The 24409-nt window shown below is 46.1% G+C and overlaps 1 protein-coding gene across 1 annotated transcript in view; it reads right to left on the bottom strand.

Moving 5' to 3' along the window:
* Positions 1-24409, bottom strand: part of ARHGAP5 (Rho GTPase activating protein 5) — a 100938-nt gene that overhangs the window by 22243 nt on the left and 54286 nt on the right. Inside the window, exon 3 of the mRNA XM_075330640.1 lies at positions 11427-11571. Within this exon, the coding sequence (XP_075186755.1) occupies positions 11427-11571 (145 nt within the window). The remainder of the gene's footprint in view (positions 1-11426; positions 11572-24409) is intronic.

Genomic DNA, 24409 nt, shown 5'->3' with positions numbered 1-24409 from the left:
TATCGGGCTTTCTTGCCCATTATTATGCTGACACCTGTGATATCGGGCTTTCTTGCCCATTATTATGCTGCTCTCAGATTATATAGCAAAAACCAGCTGACAGATCCCCTTGAACAATGGCAGATGCAACGCGCACTTGTACTGTAGTGAGGAAAACGGAGTTTCAACACATATAGTGCTGGCAGAACAATGATGAAAAAGAACCGTCCACTCAAGGAGTGGATGAAAAGTTACAGACCATCCTTGCAAAGTTCTGTTGTAAGCAAAGGTGATCAGCCATATGCAGTGGCCCGAAAATCCAAAATAACAGCAGCGAATATGGCGGCACTCATCACGTACAAGCAAATCACATAGCAGGCAACAGCCGTTTTGTGCCTGCTGGGGCCTGTAGAGGTGTCAGGAGATGCAAACCTGCCATTGTCGGCTATGTGATTTGCTTGTATCCTCCCTGTTTGAGCTTATTTTGCATGTAATGGATGAATAATAAAAGATTTTATTATTTCATTATTCTTCACTGTTATTTTGGATAACAGTACAAGGTAGAACACAAAAATAAAATGTCTAAACATAGTGCAGTGTTACTTAATGCTGTACATTGCTGGGAGGCAGAGGCCGCCATAGCACATGCACTTAGAAAAGGAAACAGTTTTTTTCTCTGTTGGACAAATGTACTGAACTAATTGGACCCCGGGGATCCATATCAAAATACGGGACGATGGAGCTGAACAAGTTGCCTTGCTTATAAATATTGCTCACTTAGGTTCTACAACCTACAGTAACAAACAGACAAGGTTACAGTTCATTCTTATAAGATACCCCAAAAAATGTTCAGAAAAAAGGTTGGGGCTGCATGCCTTGTTCTGTGCCCATAAGCCCAACATAAAAAATACTAATGCCGTAAAACACAGCCATTCCAAACATCCCATAACCAGAGTTGTCAACGTCACTGCCCCAAGCACAAAGGCAGCTAATGAGCATGCAGAGATAATGAGGCAGGCTAATGGAAGGCAATTAGCACTTGCCTCTGCCTCCTTACTGTGCCACCCACAGCACTTGTAATTGCTGACATTTAGGGTACGGAGCTAGGAGACATGTGGCTACTAAACCTTCATCATTCCATTACCCCTTCAATAAACCGTTCATCCCAACTATATTATATTACTTGTAATGTGTTCAAAGTCATTTTAGACACTTAAAAGTGTATTTTTTAAGCAAGTTTTTTTGTAAATGCATTAAAATATATATTTTTGCAGTTCAAGTTGTGGTTAAGGCTGCTTTCACACATCCAGTTTTTGCCCTGCGGCACAATACTGCGCTGCCTTCTCCCTCCCTGAGGAAGCCGAACTAGAGCACAGGCTCTTAGTGGCGAAACGTACGTTGGTGGGTTATGGGGGAGCCTTTTTCTTTGCATATTCAGGATCATGTACTTTAGACTATACACTGGCCACTTTTTTGATGCACTGGCCACTTTATTGCATGCATTTATTCAAGCAATTTGACTACATATTTGTCTTATGCATTTAGGGTGTCTGAGCAGGTTATTTACATGTACCTTTCCATATGCACTTTATATACTATCCCAGTAATATCTGCTCTGACATTTCCCCTGCTTTTTTTTTTGATCTACCAGATTAGTCATCTCCAAACATTATCTATCCAGCGGTCCTGTTTATGTTCACTCACATCCCTTGTTTTTACTTCTCCTTTTTTGCTGATTGCACATCTATGATTGTACCAATAAAATTGTATTTTCACTTTTTGGCACTTTTGACTCTTGTCCTCTTGCTTATCCTCTGCAGGAAAAACGCAACCGTTTTTTTTTTTTGCCGCCGGTTGCGGTTTTTCCTGCATAGACTTACATTAGTGCCGCACTGTGCCGCATGGGCTTGCGTTCCGTCCGGTTTTTGCCGCATGCAGCAGATTTAGCCGATGCGGCGGCCGGATGGAACGTTGCCTGGCATGTGCTTTTGTCCAGCAAAAAAACCCGCATTGCGCCGCATCCAGCCGATGCGGCGCAATTTGCACTGCATGCCTATGGACGCCGCATGTGGCGTCCTGCGGCAAAAACCGCATCCGGCCGCCGCATACGTTTTTTACACTGCGCATACTCAGTGGCCTGACGCAAGCGGCAAAAACCAGACGGACCGCATGTAAAAAAAACTTATGCAAAGGATGCGGTTTTGTCGCCGCATCCGTTGCATAGGTTTTAGAGCCGGATTGGCCGGCTCTGCTAAAACCGGATGTGTGAAAGCAGCCTAACCGTAGCAAAAACGGCTACAAAAATTGAAAAATTCAGCTGCATTTGGCATCTGCAACAAGTTACCATACAAACACATGAATGAGGTTTTAAAAATCTTATAGCCCATAAAGCTAGAAAAACTGCACAAAGAGAAAGAAGTTTCCAGCACTATAGGTACTGGAAGGCTCCAGCACTACAGGTGCTGGAGCCTTCTTTTTTTCACTTGCCAGCCTGTCTGTTATATATGTATGACAGAGGGCTTAGAAGAGACAAAAGGCAGTGGACTACAAGTTCAATAACAGAAATGAGCAGCTTGGATTCTGGAGTGATTTTCTGAGGGTTTAATTTGCTATTTAACAACTTAGTGCACCAGCTATCAGAATCTGACCATGCAAAAAGTAGCAACCATTTACAGTGCCTTGCGAAAGTATTCACCCCCCTTGAATTTTTCAACCTTTTCCCACATTTCAGGCTTCAAACATAAAGATAAAAATGTTAATGTTCTGATGAACAATCAACAACAAGTGGGACACAATTGTGAAGATGATTGATATTTATTGCTTATTTTAAACTTATATAAAAAAATATTAAACTGAAAATTGGGGCATGCAATATTATTCGTCCCCTGTAAGTTAATACTTTGTAGCGCCACCTTTTGCTGCGATTACAGCTGCAGTCGCTTGGGGTATGTGTCTATCAGTTTTGCACATCGAGAGACTGAAATTCTCGCCCATTCTTCCTTTGTGAACAGCTGGAGCTGAGTCAGGTTGGATGGAGAGCGTTTGTGAGCAGCAGTTTTCAGCTCTTTCCACAGATTCTTGATTGGGTTCAGGTCTGGACTGTGACTTGGCCATTCTAACACCTGGATACTTTTATTTGTGGACCATTCCATTGTAGATTTTGCTTTATGTTTGGGATCATTGTCTTGTTGAAAAGAAAAATCTCCATCCCATTCTCATGTCTTTTGCAGACTCCAACAGGTTTTCTTCAAGAATGGTCCTGTATTTGGCTCCATCCATCTTCCCATCAATTTTAACCATCTTCCCTGTCCCTGCTGAAGAAAAGCAGGCCCAAACCATGATGCTGCTACCACCATGTTTGACAGTGGGGATGGGGTGTTCGGGGTGATTAGCTGTGTTGTTTTTACGCCAAACATATTGTTTGCCATTGTGTTCAAAAAGTTCGCTTTTGGTTTCATCTGACAAGAGCACCTTCTTCCACATGTTTGGTGTGTCTCCCAGGTGGCTTGTGGCAAACTTTAAATTACACTTTTTATGGATATCTTTGAGAAATTACTTTCTTCTTGCCACTTGCCATAAAGACCAGATTTGTGCAGTGTACGGCTGATTGTTGTCCTATGGACAGACTCTCCCACCTCAGCTGTAGATCTCTGCAGTTCATCCAGAGTGATCATGGGCCTCTTGGCTGCACCTCTGATCAGTCTTCTTGTTTGAGATGAAAGTTTGGATGGTCGGTCAGGTCTTGGTAGATTTGCAGTGGTATGATACTCCTTCCATTTCAATATGATTGCTTGCACAGTGCTTCTTGGGATGTTTCAAGTTTTGGAAATCTTTTTGTAACCAAATCCGGCTTTAAACTTCTGCACAACAGTATCACGGACCTTCCTGTTGTGTTCCTTGGTCTTGATGATGCTCTCTGTGCTTTAAACAGAACACTGAGACTAACACAGAGCAGGTGCATTTATACGGAGACTTTATTACACACAGGGGATTATATTTATCATCATCAGTAATTTAGGACAACATTGGATAATTCAGAGATCCTCAATGAACTTCTGGAGTGAGTTTGCTGCATTGAAAGTAAAGGGGATGAATAATATTGCACGCCGAAATTTTCAGTTATTTATTTTTTTAAAAAAGTTTAAACTAAGCAATTAATTTCGTTCAACTTCACAATTGTGTCCCACTTGTTGTTGATTCTTCACCAGAACATTAACATTTTTATCTATGTTTGAAGCCTGAAAAGTGGGAAAAGGTTGAAAAATTCAAGTGGGCCAAATACTTTCGCAAGGCACTGTAAATTCCCAGTATTCCTAGTAGTTTGCAGATTGTCTCAGACCCCCAAAGATTGATAAGTTATCTTCCATCCAATGAATATAGAATAACTTTCAATTTTTGGAATACCCATTTATGATGGCAGCAATATCCATTAGTCTGTTACAAAAAATAATAAATAAATAAGCCTTGGATCTTGCGGTTACTAGAAAAACCTATCAATGCAAATATACGGTAACTTTTGAAGTTGCAGGCGAAATGTTTGATGAAATGACATACATTTTCTACATGCTTTAAGAAAGCAAGACACAACTTGAATTTGATTCCTGGGGCAGTGAAACAATGGAAGCATGTTATATTAAACCAGCCATCTCTAAGCTCTGCCGAAAATGTTAACCCCGAGCTACAAAGCAGAGATGTCCATAAACGTTAATGGAACATTTAAGATCTCCGTGCCGTCACCCTCCCTCCAACTACAGAATTACCGATTACTAAAAAAATAAATAAATAAAATAAAGAAGCAGAAGTCAAACAAAATAGGGCTCTGATTAATAACTGAGAAGGATAGGAGGAAGCTACAGAAACATGGGAAGTATTGGCTGGAGGACAGCGCACATGGCAGGGTCTAAGAGGCACAAGACGAGCCCTCAGCCCAAATACTGGACTGGTGAAAGCCTTTACATCATCCTCACACAGGAGTTCTGTGAGGCATAAGACGAGCCCTCAGCCCCAAATACTGGACTGCTGAAAGCCTCTACATCATCCTCACCTAGGAAGAATTCTGTGAGGCACAAGACGAGCCCTCAGCCCAAATACTGGACTGCTGAAAGCCTCTACATCATCCTCACCTAGGAGGAGTTCTGTGAGGCACAAGACGAGCCCTCAGCCCCAAATACTGGACTGCTGAAAGCCTCTACATCATCCTCACCTAGGAGGAGTTCTGTGAGGCACAAGACGAGCCCTCAGCCCCAAATACTGGACTGCTGAAAGCCTCTACATCATCCTCACCTAGGAGGAGTTCTGTGAGGCACAAGACGAGCCCTCAGCCCCTAATACTGGACTGCTGAAAGCCTTTACATCATCCTCACATAGGAGGAATTCTGTGAGGCATAACACGAGCCCTCAGCCCCAAATACTGGACTGCTGAAAGCCTCTACATCATCCTCACATAGGAGGAGTTCTGTGAGGCATAACACGAGCCCTCAGCCCCAAATACTCGACTGCTGAAAGCCTCTACATCATCCTCACATAGGAGGAGTTCTGTGAAGGGTTGTGAGGTACAAGACGAGTCCTCAGCCCCAAATACTGGAAGCGCTGCAAGCCTCTACATCCTCACATAGGAGGAGTTCTGAGAGGCATAAGACGAGCCCTCAGACCCAAATACTCGACTGCTGAAAGTCTTTACATCACCCTCACCTAGGAGGAGTTCTGTGAGGCATAAGACGAGCCCTCAGACCCAAATACTGGACTGCTGAAAGTCTTTACATCACCCTCACCTAGGAGGAGTTCTGTGAGGCAGCCATTATTACCCACGTGATTGGCACAATTCTCAAATGTCTATTACATTACTCACATTAGTTGGCTCAACAGTGGCTTGGCCAGCAGCAGCTCTCCCATACACAGCAGGCTCGCTTGGCCGAGCTCTACCTTGTTCTCCAAGAGACATGGTAACTCCGGGAGACAATGCAATCAGCAATCTGACATGGCACAAGCCGCGGTCTTCATTCCTCTGATAAACATTAGCCTGCAGGCTGAATCTATGGATATCGGCAGGTTTGGCAGATATTAGTCCTATGTGAATGCCTAAACACTGGGGCAGATTAATGAAAAATCCTCTAAATGAATAACTTGTCTTTTCTGGCAACGGCAACCAAGCAAAACACTTGAATGATACCTTCAACTTTACCATAAAGTGTAGTGAGAAAATAGAGACAAAATAAAAACTCCAAACAAGGACTTGGAATACGCACACATCAAAACTCTCCAGAAACATCTTATCTAGACATTTGGGATGAAGTTATCTTAGAATTTAATAAGCGTTCCTCAATGATGACAATTTTGAGGCTTGCCCATTATTGGGGGCACAAGTGTGACTGGGGGCTTGGGTACAGCCTGTACGCTGACTCGCTCTATTAAAGAAACATTTAGAGCTACGAGCGCACGTGTAGAGTCAGATTAGCAGCCGTGGCAGCTAATTATCCTCTGCCACAAACAATCTGCATTTGACTTTAAGCCATCAATTACACAGTGTGCTTCAGGATTATGGGGAAACAAACACGATAAGCATCCTGTCTTCTCAACAAACACAAAGGCTTCTGTTTATAAGAGGAACAATTGGTTATGGGAAAGCATAAAAAGTGACAGCAGATGACACTATAGGGCTCATTAAGAAGGGGTCTCATACACCAGTTACATATACAAGTCCTATCTGTTTTTTAACACAGATCGCGCTCGTACCAATGATCATCAGATTGTTTCCTTGGACAGAGTGATCCATGCAAAACCATGGAGACATGTTTGATATTGATCCGAAAGTCAGATCAAAATCAGCAATGTCCTAACAATGTGAATTGAGCCCCGGGAACGCGACTTCAGATATTACTGGAACTGCGGCTGCACCGGAGGAGAGTATAGGCTTATTTATATTTACGGGGGCAAACAAGGGGAGTGAGAAGGGGTTGTCTTAAGGTACCTTCACACATAGCGAGATTGCTAGCAAGATCTCTGCTGAGTCACAGATTCTGTGACGCAACAACGATCTCGCTACGTTTGACACATAGCAGCGACCAGCCCCTGCTGTGAGAACGCTGGTCTTGTCGGAATGGCCTGGACCATTTTTGATCGTCGAGGTCCTGCTGGGCAGGATGCATCGGTGTGAGAGACGCCTTACCAACGACCTAGTTGACGACTCAGAGCTCAGGGTCCCAACGACCACCGAGATCGTTATACAGGTCGCTACGGTCGGTGTATCGTTGGGAATATCTGACTGTTTGACATCTCACCAGCGACCACGTAGCAACTTACCAGCGATCCTTATCAGGTCGTATCGTTGTCGGGATCGCTGGAAAGTCGTTAAATGTGACGGGGGCTTAAGTAGTGGACAAGGGTCATTCTCCAGTTTGGAAGAAATCCCCTATCTACAGGATAGAGGATAACTTCCTGATCGCTGGGGATCTGACTGCTAGCACTACGACCGATCCCGAGAACAGTGTGACTGAAGCAGAGTACGAACATGTGCACTGCGGTTTCATTTATTCTTAATGGGGCTGCCGGAGATAGCCAAGTGCAGTGCTCGCTAGTCTTAAGCACTGCCATAACAATGAATAGGCTGGCAGGTATCGACCACCACTCCACTCGCACAGCACAATCAGCTGCCTCTAAAGATTACACCTTGTCTCTCACTACATAATGTATACAGACACCTAGCTGTGCCAGGATTTACCTCCTGCTCCATAATACACAAGAACGCATTTTAGGCTTAGGGACATACTGCATTGATAGTCATTCAGGCGCCCACACTCAGGACGTTTACACCCTGGTTAGTCAGGTTAAAGGACTATGCATTTGTCCATGTTGGGAGCCAACATAAGAACAACCACCACATACCTCAATCCTATTCCCCCAGCACTCTCCTCCGATGCACTGACGCTCCACACAGCAAACGCGATGATGTGATGCCTACGTGTCTGCTGTGCCTCATGCTGACAGGGCACGGTGTGGCCCACTGTTTTTAGCCCTTCAGCAGTCTTGTGGTCCGTGGGCTGGACTGAAACCGCCAGAGGACCTGATGTGGCCCATGGGCAGCACTTTGCCCAGCCCTGCTCTTGATCATGGTTCTATATATTTCATCTATCACTTTATGAACCTGGATCTACATTTATTTAATGGATTTCCAAGACCATTCTGTCAGTACTTTAAGTTTGAAATTTTTATATTTTTCGCTCACTTCTAGATAGCAATATTATGCTATCTTTCTTACCAGACACTATATATAGCGCAACAAATAAGACTCGCTGTGAGTCAAAACGTGTCAACTTGTAGGTATCCTCAAATGTAGTCATGAAAATCAATTACTATGAAACTGGCTCTCATGAGAACAGCCCCAGGAAAAGGAAGACCAAGAATCTCTGCTGCAGAGGATAAGTTCATCAGAGTTATCAGCCTGAGAAAATGCAAGTTATTAGCACCTCAGATAAGTTTTCATACATGATACACAGAGATCAAGTAGCAGAAACATCTGCACAGTTGATGTTGAAAGGAGATTGTGGGAAGAAAACCTTATGATGAAACTGCAGCAAAAAAGCCACTAATGAGGACTGCAAGCTGAAAGACATACAACACGGACTGGAAATCCGATCAGTGGAAATCTGTACTGTACTTTCTGACAAGATAGAATTGGAGATTTGTGTGTGAGGAGTATGGAGAGATAGGGCTAATAAGTTTAAGGTGTATGGGCGCCACCAGTATCAGAATTTACAAGCGTCCCCTATTCGAACTGTGTGCCCCCTTGAAACAAGTAGGATAACCACTACAACTCATGAAGGACATCAACCTGCCTGAAGAGAGTTATCAGTGGCAAGCTGTAGAGTCCATCGGAGTAGCAGCGCTGGGGTGACAAGAGACTGAAAAGGTGACAACCCCTCTAATTCCATGTGTAGTGTACAATCATACTTTATGACAATTACTATGGGCAAGGTTTTCTCATTTTATTTAGGTTCAATATTCATTTAAGTCAGGTCAGTAGTGTGACCAAAGCAACAGAAGAGTCTGGTTTTGAGAATTACAGGTCAGTGCAATAATAACCAACACTGTATCAGTACTATAATGTATTCTATTAAAAATAAAAGACGAAACCACCATCCTGCCGTGGATAAAATAACTAACTAACTACGTATAATTCATTACATTAAGAGGCATTTAGCAGCATCCTCCAAGCCGTATTTATTAGCATCAGGCCAAAGCATAGCCAGGGAATGTGTGCTACAATTAATCCTTGTGTTTATGTAAGTGGGAGATTGTGACAGCATCTGCTCCTCTTCCTGCTTGTTTGGAGCGGCGGCGTGTGGCTGGCCAGAAATCACACAGCTTGTGTTGCCTACCACACTCTTCACATAGAACCAACAACTTCTTAACACCTTCCTCACTATGGGAGAAGCTGGAATGGAGTCTGAATAGAAGGTGAAGGCATACTGTACTTAAGAGTCACCACCGTAGAGCCCAATCCCCTCCCATGTGACAGATCAGACGGTGGGAGTCTGACGTAAGGCATGGTGAGCCGGTGCAGCGGACTAAAGGCCCCGTCACACGCAGCAATGTATCTAACAATATATCGCCAGGGTCACGGATTCCGTGACGCACGTGTGGCATCGTTAACGACGTTGTTGCGTTCGACAGCAAGGAACGACCGTTAACGATGGAAAATATTCACCTCATCGTTCATCGTTGACGGGTCGTTCCTTTTTAAAAAATCGTTGATTGTTGACCACTCAGGTTGTTCATCGTTCATGAGGCAGCACACGTGTGACACCGCGGGAACGACGAACTACAGCTTACCTGCGTCCTCCGGCAATGCGGAAGGAAGGAGGTGGGCGGGAGGTTACGTCCCGCTCATCTCCGCCTCTCCGCTTCTATTGGGCTTAGCGACGCCGCTGTGACGCCACATGAACCGCCCCCTTAGAAAGGAGGCGGTTCGCCGGCAACAGCGACGTCGCTAGGCAGGTAAGTCCGTGTGACGGCTCCTAACGATATTGTGCGCCACGGGCAGCGATTTGCCCGTGATACACAAACGACGGAGGCGGGTACGCTCGCTAGCGATATCGATACCGATATCACAGCGTGTAACACACCCTTAAAGAATGGAGGTGGAATTTAGCTAATCGATACATACCTCTACTTATCCCATGTAAATAGGCAAGTGATCACCCAAAAAACAAGCAAAATTCTTGTTTGTTAGGCGATTACGGTAGATCTTTTATGCAGGAAAAAAAATAAAAACATTTCCGGCAGCACATGCCCAAGGGAAGCTAAAGAATGGGCTGCCAACAAAAAGATGTTGTATGGGGACAGAACCCCAACATTCTGTTCTCATCACTTTTCACCATTCAGTGAAAACAGGCAAATAAATAAGCACTGGTCAGGTTTTATACAGTGGACTGGCGCTCGATGGGCAGAGATCAGCCCACCAACTACACCATTCATTTTACTAAGACAACCAATATATGTAATACACGCACCGAAGACTGAACTATGTTTTTAAAGGGATTTTTCATTATTTTTACATTGGTGATCTATCAGGATGAATAAAGAGATGTGGATCTGTAGTACATACAGCAGCGACTACATAGTTTACAGAACCGTGCTGTTTAGCCATGCAAATGCTAACCTCTGTCCACCACCAGCATAGAGAACAGATCATCAATAGGTGTGCTGGGTGTCTGACCCCTATAGATCTGATATTGATTTATGTTGAGGACTTGTCTCTAAAATAGGAACACACCAAAAAGAGGTTGTCTTGCCATTGACTGTTGGGCTCACTTATGGATACACGCATAGGCTGTGTGAAGAACTGGAAAGTGGAAAGGCGGCCAAGCTCAGTGTTCACAGCAGATCTGTGAGTACCGGACCACTGGGACCCTCACTGATCCCAAGAACAGGGATTGCAGACTCTGTCTGGAAGCAGTGGTGGTGCTCAATTCAGGAGAGCTTAACAGTATTTTTAGGATCTTGTCCCAAACAAGTTCCATTATATATTTCTGCTTGCCCTTGGTCTATCAGAACATTTGGCTACTTTAGTAGCTGAACTATCCTGATCATGTGTCACTATAAAAGAGACGGCACTCAAATACAAGAAGCACTCACATTTCCAAAGGTCTCTTACGCAATTGTTGTCCCCTTTTGATACGGTGGTGCAAGCAACACAAATCTTTCCAGTTTCATAATCAAGACAGTAAATAGTACAAAGTCCAAGGCAGGCAAAACATTGACTACTCATCCCTCCAGATGTTGCCCTTCAATGTCATGGTTTCCTTCTTTCAAATTCTACAGTATTGGTAATGTTGCCTTTTTCCGTGAGATATCTTCTCACAGTTAGGGAATTAATGAACACTATCCGCCATCACATAGCACCTCCTCGGATTACAGACGCCAATTCAGCAATACTAATAACCCCTTACCTGACTCCTCAATGAAGTCCACACATTTCTTCACAAACACGGGAATAGGCTTCTCTGGGCTCACAAGTTCATGCAAGGGTTTGCCAAAGTAGTTGCTCTCCCAGTTCCGTCTGGTGGGTGGGTTGAACGGCTTGTTTTTTTTCTTCTACAAGGAGATAGCAAAAGAATTTTAGAACATTTACAGTTTTATAGTTGCCAAAAAAAGTTCTTTGCAATTGTTAAGGTGGAACTGTTGGATTATTTTCACACTAAAACAAAAATAATGAGGGATTTTTTGTAGTACGGGAAATTCGAGATGTGGTGTAGGATCACTAGTTTTCTCTTCCACCATAATTAGAATTGGAAGAGAAAAGTAAAGTTAACCAAAATCTATGGGTTAGAATCTGCAGCCTTGAGAAAAAAGGATAAAGAGTTAGGCTAGGACACACTCAAGTCATAAAACGTCATATGGCGAGTTTGGGTTTTCAATAGCAGCAACACATTCAGAAACTATTCAACGGAGTCACATGCATACAACCAAAATAAAGCAGGTTTACCCTTTTGTAACATTCAATTATCTGGTCTTATCCCCAGGTTCCAAAAAGGAACACATCTACGAGGGGCTGCTGATAAGTCTTTGGCTTTGTGATCTTTTTTTGCTTCTATAGTAAAGCATGCTACATCACATGAAAGCCTTGTATGTCTAATATAGATTTTCAAAATGTTGTGTTTGTTGCTTATGGCAACAGTGATCTATGCATGCGGGGAAACAAATTGCCGGTGTCTAATGTGATATTCACAGCAACTGAGAGCAGAGGAGGGATAAAATTCTTGTTTCTGCAAGGAAAGTCCACGAAGGATATTCATGGTGATATGTCACAGACATTGGGGGATCAATGCCCTTCATATTCCACAGTTAAGAAATGTGTTGCCAAATTTAAAAACGGGCTATTTCAGCACCAATGATGAGGAACGTCCTGGACGACCGAGAGTGGTTGTTGTTCCGGAGATAGTCGATGCTGAGCACAACCTCATACCAGAGAAATCGACGAATTTCAACTAAAGCAATAGCAGACATCATGGGGATTTCCCGTGAACGTGTTTGTGTCATTATCCATGAACATTTGGACATGAGGAAGAGATCTGCAAGGTGGGTCCCAAAATGTTTGACAACAGATCAGAGAAGCATGCGAGTTACAACTTCCAGGTCCATTTTTCAGCATTTCTGGACTGATAAGAACTTCCTGGATTGACTGGTCACTATGGATGAGACCTGGATTTGTTTGTATGACACTGAAAACAAGGAGCAGTCAAAACAGTGGAGGCACAGTGGTTCTCCTCGTCTAAAGAAGTTCAGGGTGCAAAAATCAGCCATGGCGTCTGTGTTCTGGGATAAGGAGGGCGTGCTGCTAGTGGACTACCTTCAAAAGGGTTCTACCATCAATGCAAGGTATTACATTGAACTTTTTGACCAATTGAAGGCAGCTCTGAAGGTCAAAAGGTGTGGCAAGCTGTCCAAAGGAATCTTGTTCCTGCAAGACAACGCCTCCACTCACACTGCACAAGCTACCACTGCAAAACTGACAGAGCTGGGCTTCCAGCTGGTTGACCACCTATCTTATTCACCAGATCTACAGTGCTGGCCAAAAGTATTGGCACCACTGCAATTCTGGATACTCAGTATCTTCTTGAAAATTATTGCAATCACAAATTCTTTGGTATTATATCTTCATTTAATTTGTCTTCAATGAAAAAAAAAATAAAAAATTTGTCATAAAGCCAAACTGGATATAATTCCACACCAAACATAAAAAGGGGGTGGGAAAAAAGTATTGGCACTGTTTGAAAAATCATGTGATGCTTCTGTAATTAACAGCACCTGTAACTTACCTGTGGCACCTAACAGGTGTTGGCAATAACTAAATCCCACTTGCAGCCAGTTGACATGGATTAAAGTTGACTCAGCCTCTGTCCTGTGTCCTTGTGTGTACCACATTGAGCATGGAGAAAAGAAAGAAGACCAAAGAACTGTCTGAGGACTTGAGAATCCAAATTGTGAGGAAGCGTGAGCAATCTCAAGGCTACAAGTCCATCTCCAAAGACCTGAAAGTTCCTTTGTCTACGGTGCGCAGTGTCATCAAGAAGTGTAAAGCCCATGGCACTGTGACTAACCTCCCTAGATGTGGAAGGAAAAGAAAAATTGACGAGAGATTTCAACGCAAGATTGTGCGGATGGTGGATAAAGAACCTCGACTAACATCCAAACAAGTTCAAGCGGCCCTGCAGTCCGAGGGTACAACAGTGTCAACCCATACTATCCGTCGGCGTCTGAATGAAAAGGGACTGTATGGTAGGATACCCAGGAAGACCCCACTTCTTACCCAGAGACATAAAAAAGCCAGGCTGGAGTTTGCCAAAACTTACCTGAGAAAGCCTAAAACGTTTTGGAAGAATGTTCTCTGGTCAGATGTAGACCTGTAGAGTAGTACAGAGTAGTACAAAAAGTAGAGCTTTTTGGGAAAAGCCATCAACAGAGTTTACAGGAAAAAAAAAGAGGCATTCAAAGAAAAGAACACTGTCCCTACAGTCAAACATGGCAGAGGTTCCCTGATGTTTTGGGGTTGCTTTGCTGCCTCTGGCACTGGACTGCATAACTGTGTGCATGGCATTATGAAGTCTGAAGACTACCAACAAATTTTGCAGCATAATTAGTAGGAAAGTGTAGTGAGTAGTGTAGTGTGAGAAAGCTAGGTCTCCCTCAGAGGTCATGGGTCTTCCAGCAGAACAATTACCAAAAACACACTTCAAAAAGCACTAGAAAATTGTTTGATAGAAAGCACTGGAGACTACTAAAGTGGCCAGCAATGAGTCCAGACCTGAATCCCATAGAACACCTGTGGAGAGATCTCAAAATGGCAGTTTGGAAAAGGCCCCCTTCAAATCTCAGGGACCTGGAGCAGTTTGACAAAGAAGAATGGTCTAAAATTCCAGCAGAGCATTGTAAGAAACTCATTGATGGTTACCGGAAGCGGTTGTTCGCAGTTATTTTGGCTAAAGGTTGTGCAACCAAGTATTAGGCTAAGGGTGCCAATACTTTTGTCTGGCCCATTTTTTGGAGTTTTGTGTGAAATGATCAATGATTTGATTTTTGTTTCATTCTTTTTTGTGTTTTTTCATTGCAAGAAAAATAAATGAAGATAATAATACCAAAGAATTTGTGATTGCAATCATTTTCAACAAGAAACAGAGAATTATCTGACAGAATTGCAGGGGTGCCAATACTTTGGCCAGCACTGTAGCTTCCTCCAACTATTATCTGTTTCAAAACCTGACAAAACATCTCAAGGGTACCAAATGTCACACCATTTCTGATATCATGGCTGCTACGGATGCCTGGTTTGAGGCACAACCGAAATCCTTCTTTTTGCTAGGCTTACAGAACTTGGAATACCGATGTAAGAAGTGTGTTGTCATCAGTGGAGAGTGAATGGAATAAGTGTAAAGTTTCATCACCCTACCTCGTTTCTTTCTGGGTAAAGCAAAAGACTTAGCAGCCCTTTGTAGCCCAGCCTTAGTTGCCATGTAAGTTTACGTGTTTGCATTACCAATATAGTGGACAGGACTCTCAATGACAGACATTACTTATAGAAAATAAACCCCAGAATGCAAAATATATTCTATATCGACTTGTACAAAAAAAAAAAAAAAAAAAAAGAATCAGATGCTTTTCAGGCTTCGAGCCGTCTATAAGTGACTTATAACACAATGTTCTTCAGAATCTTATCACTGACAGTTTTCTTTTCCCCAAAAAAAAGCTGAATAGAAAATTTAGGTCAAATTAAACTCTTCTCTGCAATAGGAGGGAAATACAGCGATGTCGTCAGGAACAATTTCAATCAGAAGCCCATTGTCTTAGGCAGAAGCATTCGCTGAGAAGCTGCCGTCACTGATGGAGGAAGACGTTCCTTTAGAAGATCAGGTTGTAAATACCCTGGATCTCTCCTTCTAATTGTGGAGCATTTTTATAAGATTACATTAGTGGTGGGAACATTCTTGGGCGGACCGCCGGCTCACAACTACAGATTTACAATGAGAAGAAAAACGCCATGTCCACAACGTGAAGCCATCACGTTATAGAAATCAGCCCAACAGGACGGTATGATAAAGAAAAAGGTATTACCGTATATTTCTATGATCAGTAACTCCTGAGCCCCACCTTGAAGATGGGGTACAGTTTAGATATAGGGAACCTGAACATCATTAACCTGCAGATATGGGAGTGTTGTAAAGCTGACAGTTGCTGCACTGAGAGCCCCACTGCCAGAGGAAAGAAACTTTATTCTGCCCAACAGCCTCCGGCTTTCAGTCAGAGGGAGGAGCAGCTCTAGTCACTGCTCAGTTCAGTGCATCTATCCCCGGCACTGACTGACAGCCGCCTCTGCAGTTTATCAGAACAGAACCAGCTGTCAGTCAGTGGTAGGGTGTGGTAATACAATATACTGAGCAGTGACTGAAAGCACGCCAGCCGCACCTCTATGGCTGAAAGCCGGAGGCTGCTGGGAATAAAAGTTGACTTCCGCTCGGTAGTGTGGCAGCTTTAGAACACTATTAACCTGCAGATTAACCCTTTATCTGAAAGTTAAGGCTATGTGCCCACGGGACCTTGTTTCTGCGGATTTTGCCGCGGAAAACCTGTAGATTTTTCTGGATTTTCCAGATAAATCCGCAGGTTTTAGCATGTACAGTCACGCCCCATGTTATCCTAGGGGACATGGGGAGTGCTGTGTCCACGCTGCGGAAAGTGCGGCTGCCGACCATGCTGCGGATGTAGGCATCTGCATGTATAATTGCATGTCAATTATTCATGCGGAATTACCTGCGGATGTCCCGGCCCTCCGCTATTGAGATAAGAGGCCGGGACGTCCGCAGGTAAGCCACATGAATCTTTGCATGTTTCCCGCAGCTATTCCGCTGTAATCTCGCAGCTAAAAATAGCTGCGAACACCGGCGGGCAGCTGCGGGAGACATGCGCTCGTACCAGCGGATACATCCGCAGGTACGAGCGCCTGTGGGCACATAGCCTAAGTGTTTTGGGACATGAAAGGGTTCTTTACAGTTAGAGCAGTCAGACTGTGGAATGCCGACCACAAGAGGTAGTAATGGCAGATACTATAACCGCTTTTAAAAAAGGGCTGGATGATTTCCTCACTACACAAAACATTGTTGGTTATAAATGACTTAGTGACTAAATGTAGAACTGGTGGAGGAAGGTTGAACTAGATGGACCGAGGGCTTTTTTCAACCTAAGTAACTATGTAACTATGTAACTATGACAGGTTCACTTTAAGCAAAACGTATACACACACAACAAAAGTTTGGACACACCTTCTCATTCAAAGAGTTTTCTTTATTTTCATGACTCTGAAAATTGTAGATTCACATTGAAGGCATCAAAACTATGAATTAACACATGTGGAATGAAATACTTAAAGTGTGAAACAACTGAAAATATGTCTTATATTCTAGGTTCTTCAAAGTAGCCGCCTTTTGCTTTGATTACTGCTTTGCACACTCTTGGCATTCTCTTGATGAGTTTCAAGAGGTGGTCACCGGAAATGGTGAAGCACTTTGGCTTCCACGTTGTTGTCAGTGACAAGCCTCCCAAGGACACATTTCCAATACAGCTATGCAATGCAATCAGATGGAGACAGCACTGTTGCAAAGATAGTGTCCTTTAATGGCCCATTAGCTTGGCATTAATGTTTCGGTTCACCTGGAACCTTACTCAAGGTTCCAGGTGAATTGAAACGTTGCTGTCACACTAATGGACCATTAAAGGACACCATCTATGCAACAGTGCTGCCTCCATCTGTTATAAATATATATATAACTATACACACGTCAACCAGACTTTTGTGAGCCTCTAAATAGACAGACACCATCACAAAAGAGTTTGATCTTAGTCATGTTTCACAAAGATATATACAGAAGCCTTGATGTAAGCGCTCAGTGTAGAGTACAGGTAAATGTGAACTTGGCCTTAAGGGGTATTCCCATCTCCACGATGCTATCCGAATATGCAGTTGTGATAATAATAATACTATACCGTATTTTTCGGACCATAAGACGCACTTTTTTTCCCCCAAATGTTGGGGGAAAGTTGGGGGTGCGTCTTATGGTCTGACTATAGGGCTGCGGCTGGGAATGAGGGTGCTGCGGGTCATCGGGGGCACGAGCAGGCAGCAGCAGCGCCTGCTCGTGACCACGTGGGCCCGCTCATTACATATGCACGCCCATCCTCCCGCCCATCTCTCAGCGCTGAAGCCGGCACTGACAGGTGGGCGGAAGGATGAGCGGGGACGTGCGCATAGTAAAGAGCCAGCATGATCACCCCTGGCAATTACAGCCTGGAGTGATCATGTGCGGCTGTATTCACTGCTCCCCGCGCGTCATTACCAGCGCGGGGTGCAGTGAATCAGTACACTCACCCGTCCCCGTGTGTGGAGCCGCCCCCCTGCTGCACGCGATGACTTCCTGTCTGTGCCGGTCAGCTGATCTGTGCCGAGCTGGTCAGCTGATTGGCACAGACAGGAAGACATCGCGTGCTGCAGGGGAACGGCTCCACACACACAGATCAGCGTGCCAGAGAGGAAGATGTGATCGGTGCTGCAGGGAGTGAGGAAAAGGTGAGTATAAACGTTTATTTTTTTTCTCTGTGCTATAGGATACAGGCCATATACCAGGATGGTATATGAGCACGATGGGAGTATATGAGCAGGCAGGATGGGGGGGGTATGTGAACAGGCTGGATGGGGGGGGGGGTATGTGAACAGGCTGGATGGGGGGGGGGGGTATGTGAACAGGCTGGATGGGGGGGGGTATGTGAACAGGCTGGATGGGGGGGGGGTATGTGAACAGGCTGGATGGGGGGGGGGCATGTGAACAGGCTGGATGGGGGGGGGCATGTGAACAGGCTGGATGGGGGGGGCATGTGAACAGGCTGGATGGGGGGGGGGCATGTGAACAGGCTGGATGGGGGGGGCATGTGAACAGGCTGGATGGGGGGGGCATGTGAACAGGCTGGATGGGGGGGGGCATGTGAACAGGCTGGATGGGGGGGGGCATGTGAACAGGCTGGATGGGGGGGGGCATGTGAACAGGCTGGATGGGGGGGGCATGTGAACAGGCTGGATGGGGGGGGCATGTGAACAGGCTGGATGGGGGGGGGGCATGTGAACAGGCTGGATGGGGGGGGCATGTGAACAGGCTGGATGGGGGGGCATGTGAACAGGCTGGATGGGGGGGCATGTGAACAGGCTGGATGGGGGGGCATGTGAACAGGCTGGATGGGGGGGCATGTGAACAGGCTGGATGGGGGGGCATGTGAACAGGCTGGATGGGGGGGCATGTGAACAGGCTGGATGGGGGGGCATGTGAACAGGCTGGATGGGGGGGCATGTGAACAGGCTGGATGGGGGGGCATGTGAACAGGCTGGATGGGGGGGCATGTGAACAGGCTGGATGGGGGGGCATGTGAACAGGCTGGATGGGGGGGCATGTGAACAGGCTGGATGGGGGGGCATGTGAACAGGCTGGATGGGGGGGCATGTGAACAGGCTGGATGGGGGGGCATGTGAACAGGCTGGATGGGGGGGCATGTGAACAGGCTGGATGGGGGGGCATGTGAACAGGCTGGATGGGGGGGCATGTGAACAGGCTGGATGGGGGGGCATGTGAACAGGCTGGATGGGGGGGCATGTGAACAGGCTGGATGGGGGGGGGCATGTGAACAGGCTGGATGGGGGGGGCATGTGAACAGGCTGGATGGGGGGGGCATGTGAACAGGCTGGATGGGGGGGGCATGTGAACAGGCTGGATGGGGGGGGCATGTGAACAGGCTGGATGGGGGGGGCATGTGAACAGGCTGGATGGGGGGGCATGTGAACAGGCTGGATGGGGGGGCATGTGAACAGGCTGGATGGGGGGGCATGTGAACAGGCTGGATGGGGGGCATGTGAACAGGCTGGATGGGGGGGCATGTGAACAGGCTGGATGGGGGGGCATGTGAACAGGCTGGATGGGGGGGGCATATGAACAGGCTGGGGGGGGGGGGCATGTGAACAGGCTGGGGGGGGGGCATGTGAACAGGCTGGGGGGGGGGCATGTGAACAGGCTGGGGGGGGGGCATGTGAACAGGCTGGGGGGGGGGCATGTGAACAGGCTGGGGGGGGGGGCATGTGAACAGGCTGGGGGGGGGGGGCATGTGAACAGGCTGGGGGGGGGGGCATGTGAACAGGCTGGGGGGGGGGGCATGTGAACAGGCTGGGGGGGGGGCATGTGAACAGGCTGGGGGGGGGGCATGTGAACAGGCTGGGGGGGGGGGCATGTGAACAGGCTGGGGGGGGGGGCATGTGAACAGGCTGGGGGGGGGGCATGTGAACAGGCTGGGGGGGGGGCATGTGAACAGGCTGGGGGGGGGCATGTTGACAGGCTGGGGGGGGGGGCATGTGAACAGGCTGGGGGGGGGGGCATGTGAACAGGCTGGGGGGGGGGCATGTGAACAGGCTGGGGGGGGGGCATGTGAACAGGCTGGATGGGGGGGGGGCATGTGAACAGGCTGGATGGGGGGGGCATGTGAACAGGCTGGATGGGGGGGGGGGCATGTGAACAGGCTGGATGGGGGGGGGGGCATGTGAACAGGCTGGATGGGGGGGGGGCATGTGAACAGGCTGGATGGGGGGGGGGCATGTGAACAGGCTGGATGGGGGGGGGGGGGGGGGGGCATGTGAACAGGATGGATGGGGGTTTATAGCAGGATCATATACAAGGCAGGAGGATCATTACCAGGATGGGGTACCTTAGTAGAGAATTTGGGGACATTACCCCCATAACAGTGTCAGCAGCAGATCCTCGCCCCATAACAGTGTGTCATGACCACATTTTTTGCTTAAAGTTTTAATTCCCATTTTCCTCCTCTAAAACCAGGGTGCGTCTTATAGTCCGAAAAATACGGTATGTGGTTAGTTATACCAGGGCAGCAGTGAAGAAGAGAGCAGGTGCTGAACACAGCGAGGGTATCGAATAACCCTGGTTTTTATAGCTATATTTTATGGTTTCTGAAAGAGGACAATCTCTTTAAAAAATGATCCAAAATGTCATAAATCCCAGAACTGTTCAAATTAAAACCAACCCAACAAACAAAAAAAAGCCCCTGTACTGTAGTGGGTAGAGCCCACTTCACAATTTACAGGCCACGTTATCTCCAGAAGCCCAGGCTGGGCAATACAATGACATATTTGCAATTTTTACTCTGCCACATCTGGTACTTATTTCTGGAAAACAGCGATAAAGTCAAAATAGTCACTTCACCAGTAGATGAATTCCCTAAGGGATGTCATTTGCAAAATGGAGCCAGAAGATGGAGGTCTCCGGTGTACTGGCACCTTGAGGACTCTGCAAACTATTATCACTTTAAAATAAAATTGTAAACTATTATTTCCAAATATAAGATCTTGGAGACCAGAATTTTATTGGAAATGTGAGTTGCTCTAGAAATACATACTTCATGTTGGACTTGGACTGGGGTGCCTGTTGATTCTGGGGGTCTACTCTTCAGCAACTGTCAAGAATGTGTCATGTCCTGATGTAATGTCGGGGGTGGGGGGGGGGGATCTGAAATCAGAAAGTCACAGCAGTGCCCGCTCATCATTTACCCCAAGTTGGCGTGTATTTAATTCCATCCAGTGCTGAAGAGGATAAGGTCCTGCTGTGATCTAACAGGTAGTTGTAATCTCAGCTGCACTCCCTTCCTTCTGCTATAAACATCCACTCCTCCCTATGTAGGCTATAGTTCATTCTATACTGTCCACTGTGAAGGAGCCTGTCTCTGGAGAAGCTTAGGTGTTCAGTTCAGTTGCAGCTAAGACGTTTCCTGCTGGAGTAACTGTGGACTGCTTTTTGCTACGTCTTTCCCCAGCTGTTTGTTTTGCCTTCCATGTGCTGGCTTATTGCAATGGTGAGACTAGTGTCTCACTGGCCATCTTATTAGTTAAGGCTAGTTCGGGGTCAGCAAGGGCCTAGGCACATGATGGGGGGGAAGGGAGGACCCATCTAGGGACCTTAGGGAGTGCTGGGATCAGCCTCAGGTGAATCTTAGGAGGGGACCCCGCTCCCCTCTCCTTAGCCTTTCCAATTGTATAGTTTCCCTGATTTTCTCTGTGTGTTGCATCGCTCCCCAGTGTCCTCTTGCTTCCATTGTGACAGCTACATGTGAACGTTACCTATCCGTCGTCCACACTTTTTTACTAATGGTCTAATGCTTGGTTGTTGCATTGGACTAGATTTCTTCTTAATTCTGCACTGGGCATACATGCTAACACAATAGCAGGTCACAGGTAACAGCAGGCCTCAAAGGCTTATCCACAGGCAACCTATTGATCACATATGTGTAGCATAGGTCATCAATATAAGATTGGAAGTGATCCAACACCCAGTACCAGCATTTTTGCAAAGGAATATAAGCTGTTCTGCAGCAGCCGCTACAAATTCAATGTAGTTCAGCTTTGCAGCTCTGTCAAAGTGTTTACATCCAGCAGAGCGAAGAACTGCTGATTCCTGCAGCGCTGGTGCTGTCTGAAGACTTTTTTCCAGTGAACGGGACAGAATCCCTCTACCCAACTATATGTCTGAGTTCACAAATTTGGGCAAAAAAGGTTTTCATTTACTTCCTCTGGAAGGACACTTTTCCTTTTTCACTCACTGTAGTTATACACTCATAGCCGTTAGATTTTCTGTAAAATGGATCAAGCCTTGGCTCTCATCTCAGGAAAATGAAACGCTGTTAATAGACAAGGACGTACTAGAGAAGCGCACATTGTATGAAAAGCAATCCACACGTTCTAACGGCAAAAACATCAGATGGTACAGTACTCCGCACTAGTGCTGGGGGCTGCGGAGGGGCCAGGATGAAGCAGAAGGTGCAGGGGCCACAAGAGGAGCAATGCAATGGAAGCAGCGTGTAATAGAGAGACGCTAGAAGACCCTCACTCACAGGGGCCACAAGCTGAGACATGCTAGAAGACCCCCCCACTCACCAGGGGCCACAAGCTGAGACATGCTAGAAGACCCCCCCACTCACCAGGGGCCACAAGCTGAGACATGCTAGAAGACCCCCCAGTCACCAGGGGCCACAAGCTGAGCAATGCAATGGAAGCAGCGTGTTATAGAGAGATGCTAGACGACCCTCACTCACCAGGGGCCACAAGCTGAGACATGCTAGAAGACCCCTCACTCACCAGGGGCCACAAGCTGAGCAATGCAATGGAAGCAGCGTGTTATAGAGAGATGCTAGAAGACCCCCCACTCACCAGGGGCCACAAGCTGAGAGATGCTAGAAGACCCTCACTCACCAGGGGCCACAAGCTGAGAGATGCTAGAAGACCCTCACTCACCAGGGGCCACAAGCTTAGCAATTCAATGAAAGCAGCGTGTAATAGAGAGATGCTAAAAGACCCTCACTCACCAGGGGCCACAAGTTGAGAAATGCTAGAAGACCGCCCCACTCACCGGGGGCCACAAGATGAGCAATGCAATGAAATAGACTGTTACTCTATCAAGCATCGGGGTGTTTGGGGGTGACTCTAGTACTAAGCTTAATGCAAGTGAATGGGAAAGTCCAGCATTTTTATACTCGGATGCTGGCTTGATAAATGAGCAGTGGTGAGCACGCTCTGTAATCACTAATTATTATATGCAATAAAATGTAAACATTTTACACTGAAGCCTGATTGTAAAAATAGGCAATTTTCTGAGGACAGCGTCACTTTAAGCAGCACCTTTTTGCTTTGATTATTTAACTTTGTTAATCTCAAACCAGGCGCCATGTGGATTTCTACCCAAGCAGTAATGTATATTGTGTATTCATTGGGAGCCGGGCCGTGCTCACACTGCACCGAGCACAGTCACCATCCTCACCTGCAGGCGGACGGAGCAGAAATAAAGACTGAAATAAATCAATGTTCTTAGCTGCTATATGAATGAAATGAAAAAATGCAATATGGTGGATAAAATAGAACATAGAAAGATCAGAAAACCGGCCTCATATATACACATGGGCGCCAGTAACAGTTTAGCAGACAGAGCACAAATAAAGGGGTTTCCCATTTTCAGAGAACTCCTGTCCCCGGGCAGCAGTTTATTTTAAAACAGATACCATTGTATCTGTGATTAGCTGCAGTGCTAATATCAGATGACAGCGCTGCAGTCAATCAGTGAGCTCAGTGGCTATGCCAAAATTAACAGCACGAGCAGCAGAGCTCACTGACTGGTTGCAGTGCTATCAACGTAACGTCACCATTACAGAAAACAGACCAGGAGCTGAGACTTAAAGGGGTTGATCAGGTCCATCAATGTCTATTTGGTGGGGGTGTGACACCCGGCCCCCCGCTGATCAGCTGTTCACAGTGCTGCTGGCTGGAAAGCTAGGCTGTGGAAATGCAAAGCTATGCCAACTGTATATTGGCCAGGTCCATGTACTTTTTTTATCCGCCCCTATTTGAATCAATAGTGGGGGGACATGCAATACATGACCCTGGCTACTGTGCTATTGATAGAGCTGGGCAGCTCCACAACTGAGGAGCTCCGGGAGGCGGCGGCGGCACCGGGAACAGCTGATTGTGGGGGTGCAAAGTGTCACACCCCCAGCAGATATTAATGACCTATCCTAAGGTTACGTCAATGCTAAAGTCCTTTACAACCCCCTTAAGCACTGCACCATGGGCAAGAAAAGCTAAGTCTTTAATAAAAAAAAAAAAAAAAAAAAACAGTACCGTAACTCTTAATAACAAATACATTCATTGTCACTGCTTGATTGGCAAGCAGAGAACATGGAGAAATAGTGGATGCATTACCCCATTATTACAACATGCATAGGTGTAACTATAGTGGGTGTGGAGGTTGCAGGCCCACCAAGGCCCTGATGTTTGGGGTTGTCCAAGAGGTCTTTT

This window comes from Anomaloglossus baeobatrachus, chromosome 12 (genome assembly GCF_048569485.1).
Source record: "Anomaloglossus baeobatrachus isolate aAnoBae1 chromosome 12, aAnoBae1.hap1, whole genome shotgun sequence".
Lineage (NCBI taxonomy): Eukaryota > Metazoa > Chordata > Amphibia > Anura > Aromobatidae > Anomaloglossus > Anomaloglossus baeobatrachus.
This window is presented reverse-complemented; position numbering and strand designations above follow the sequence as displayed.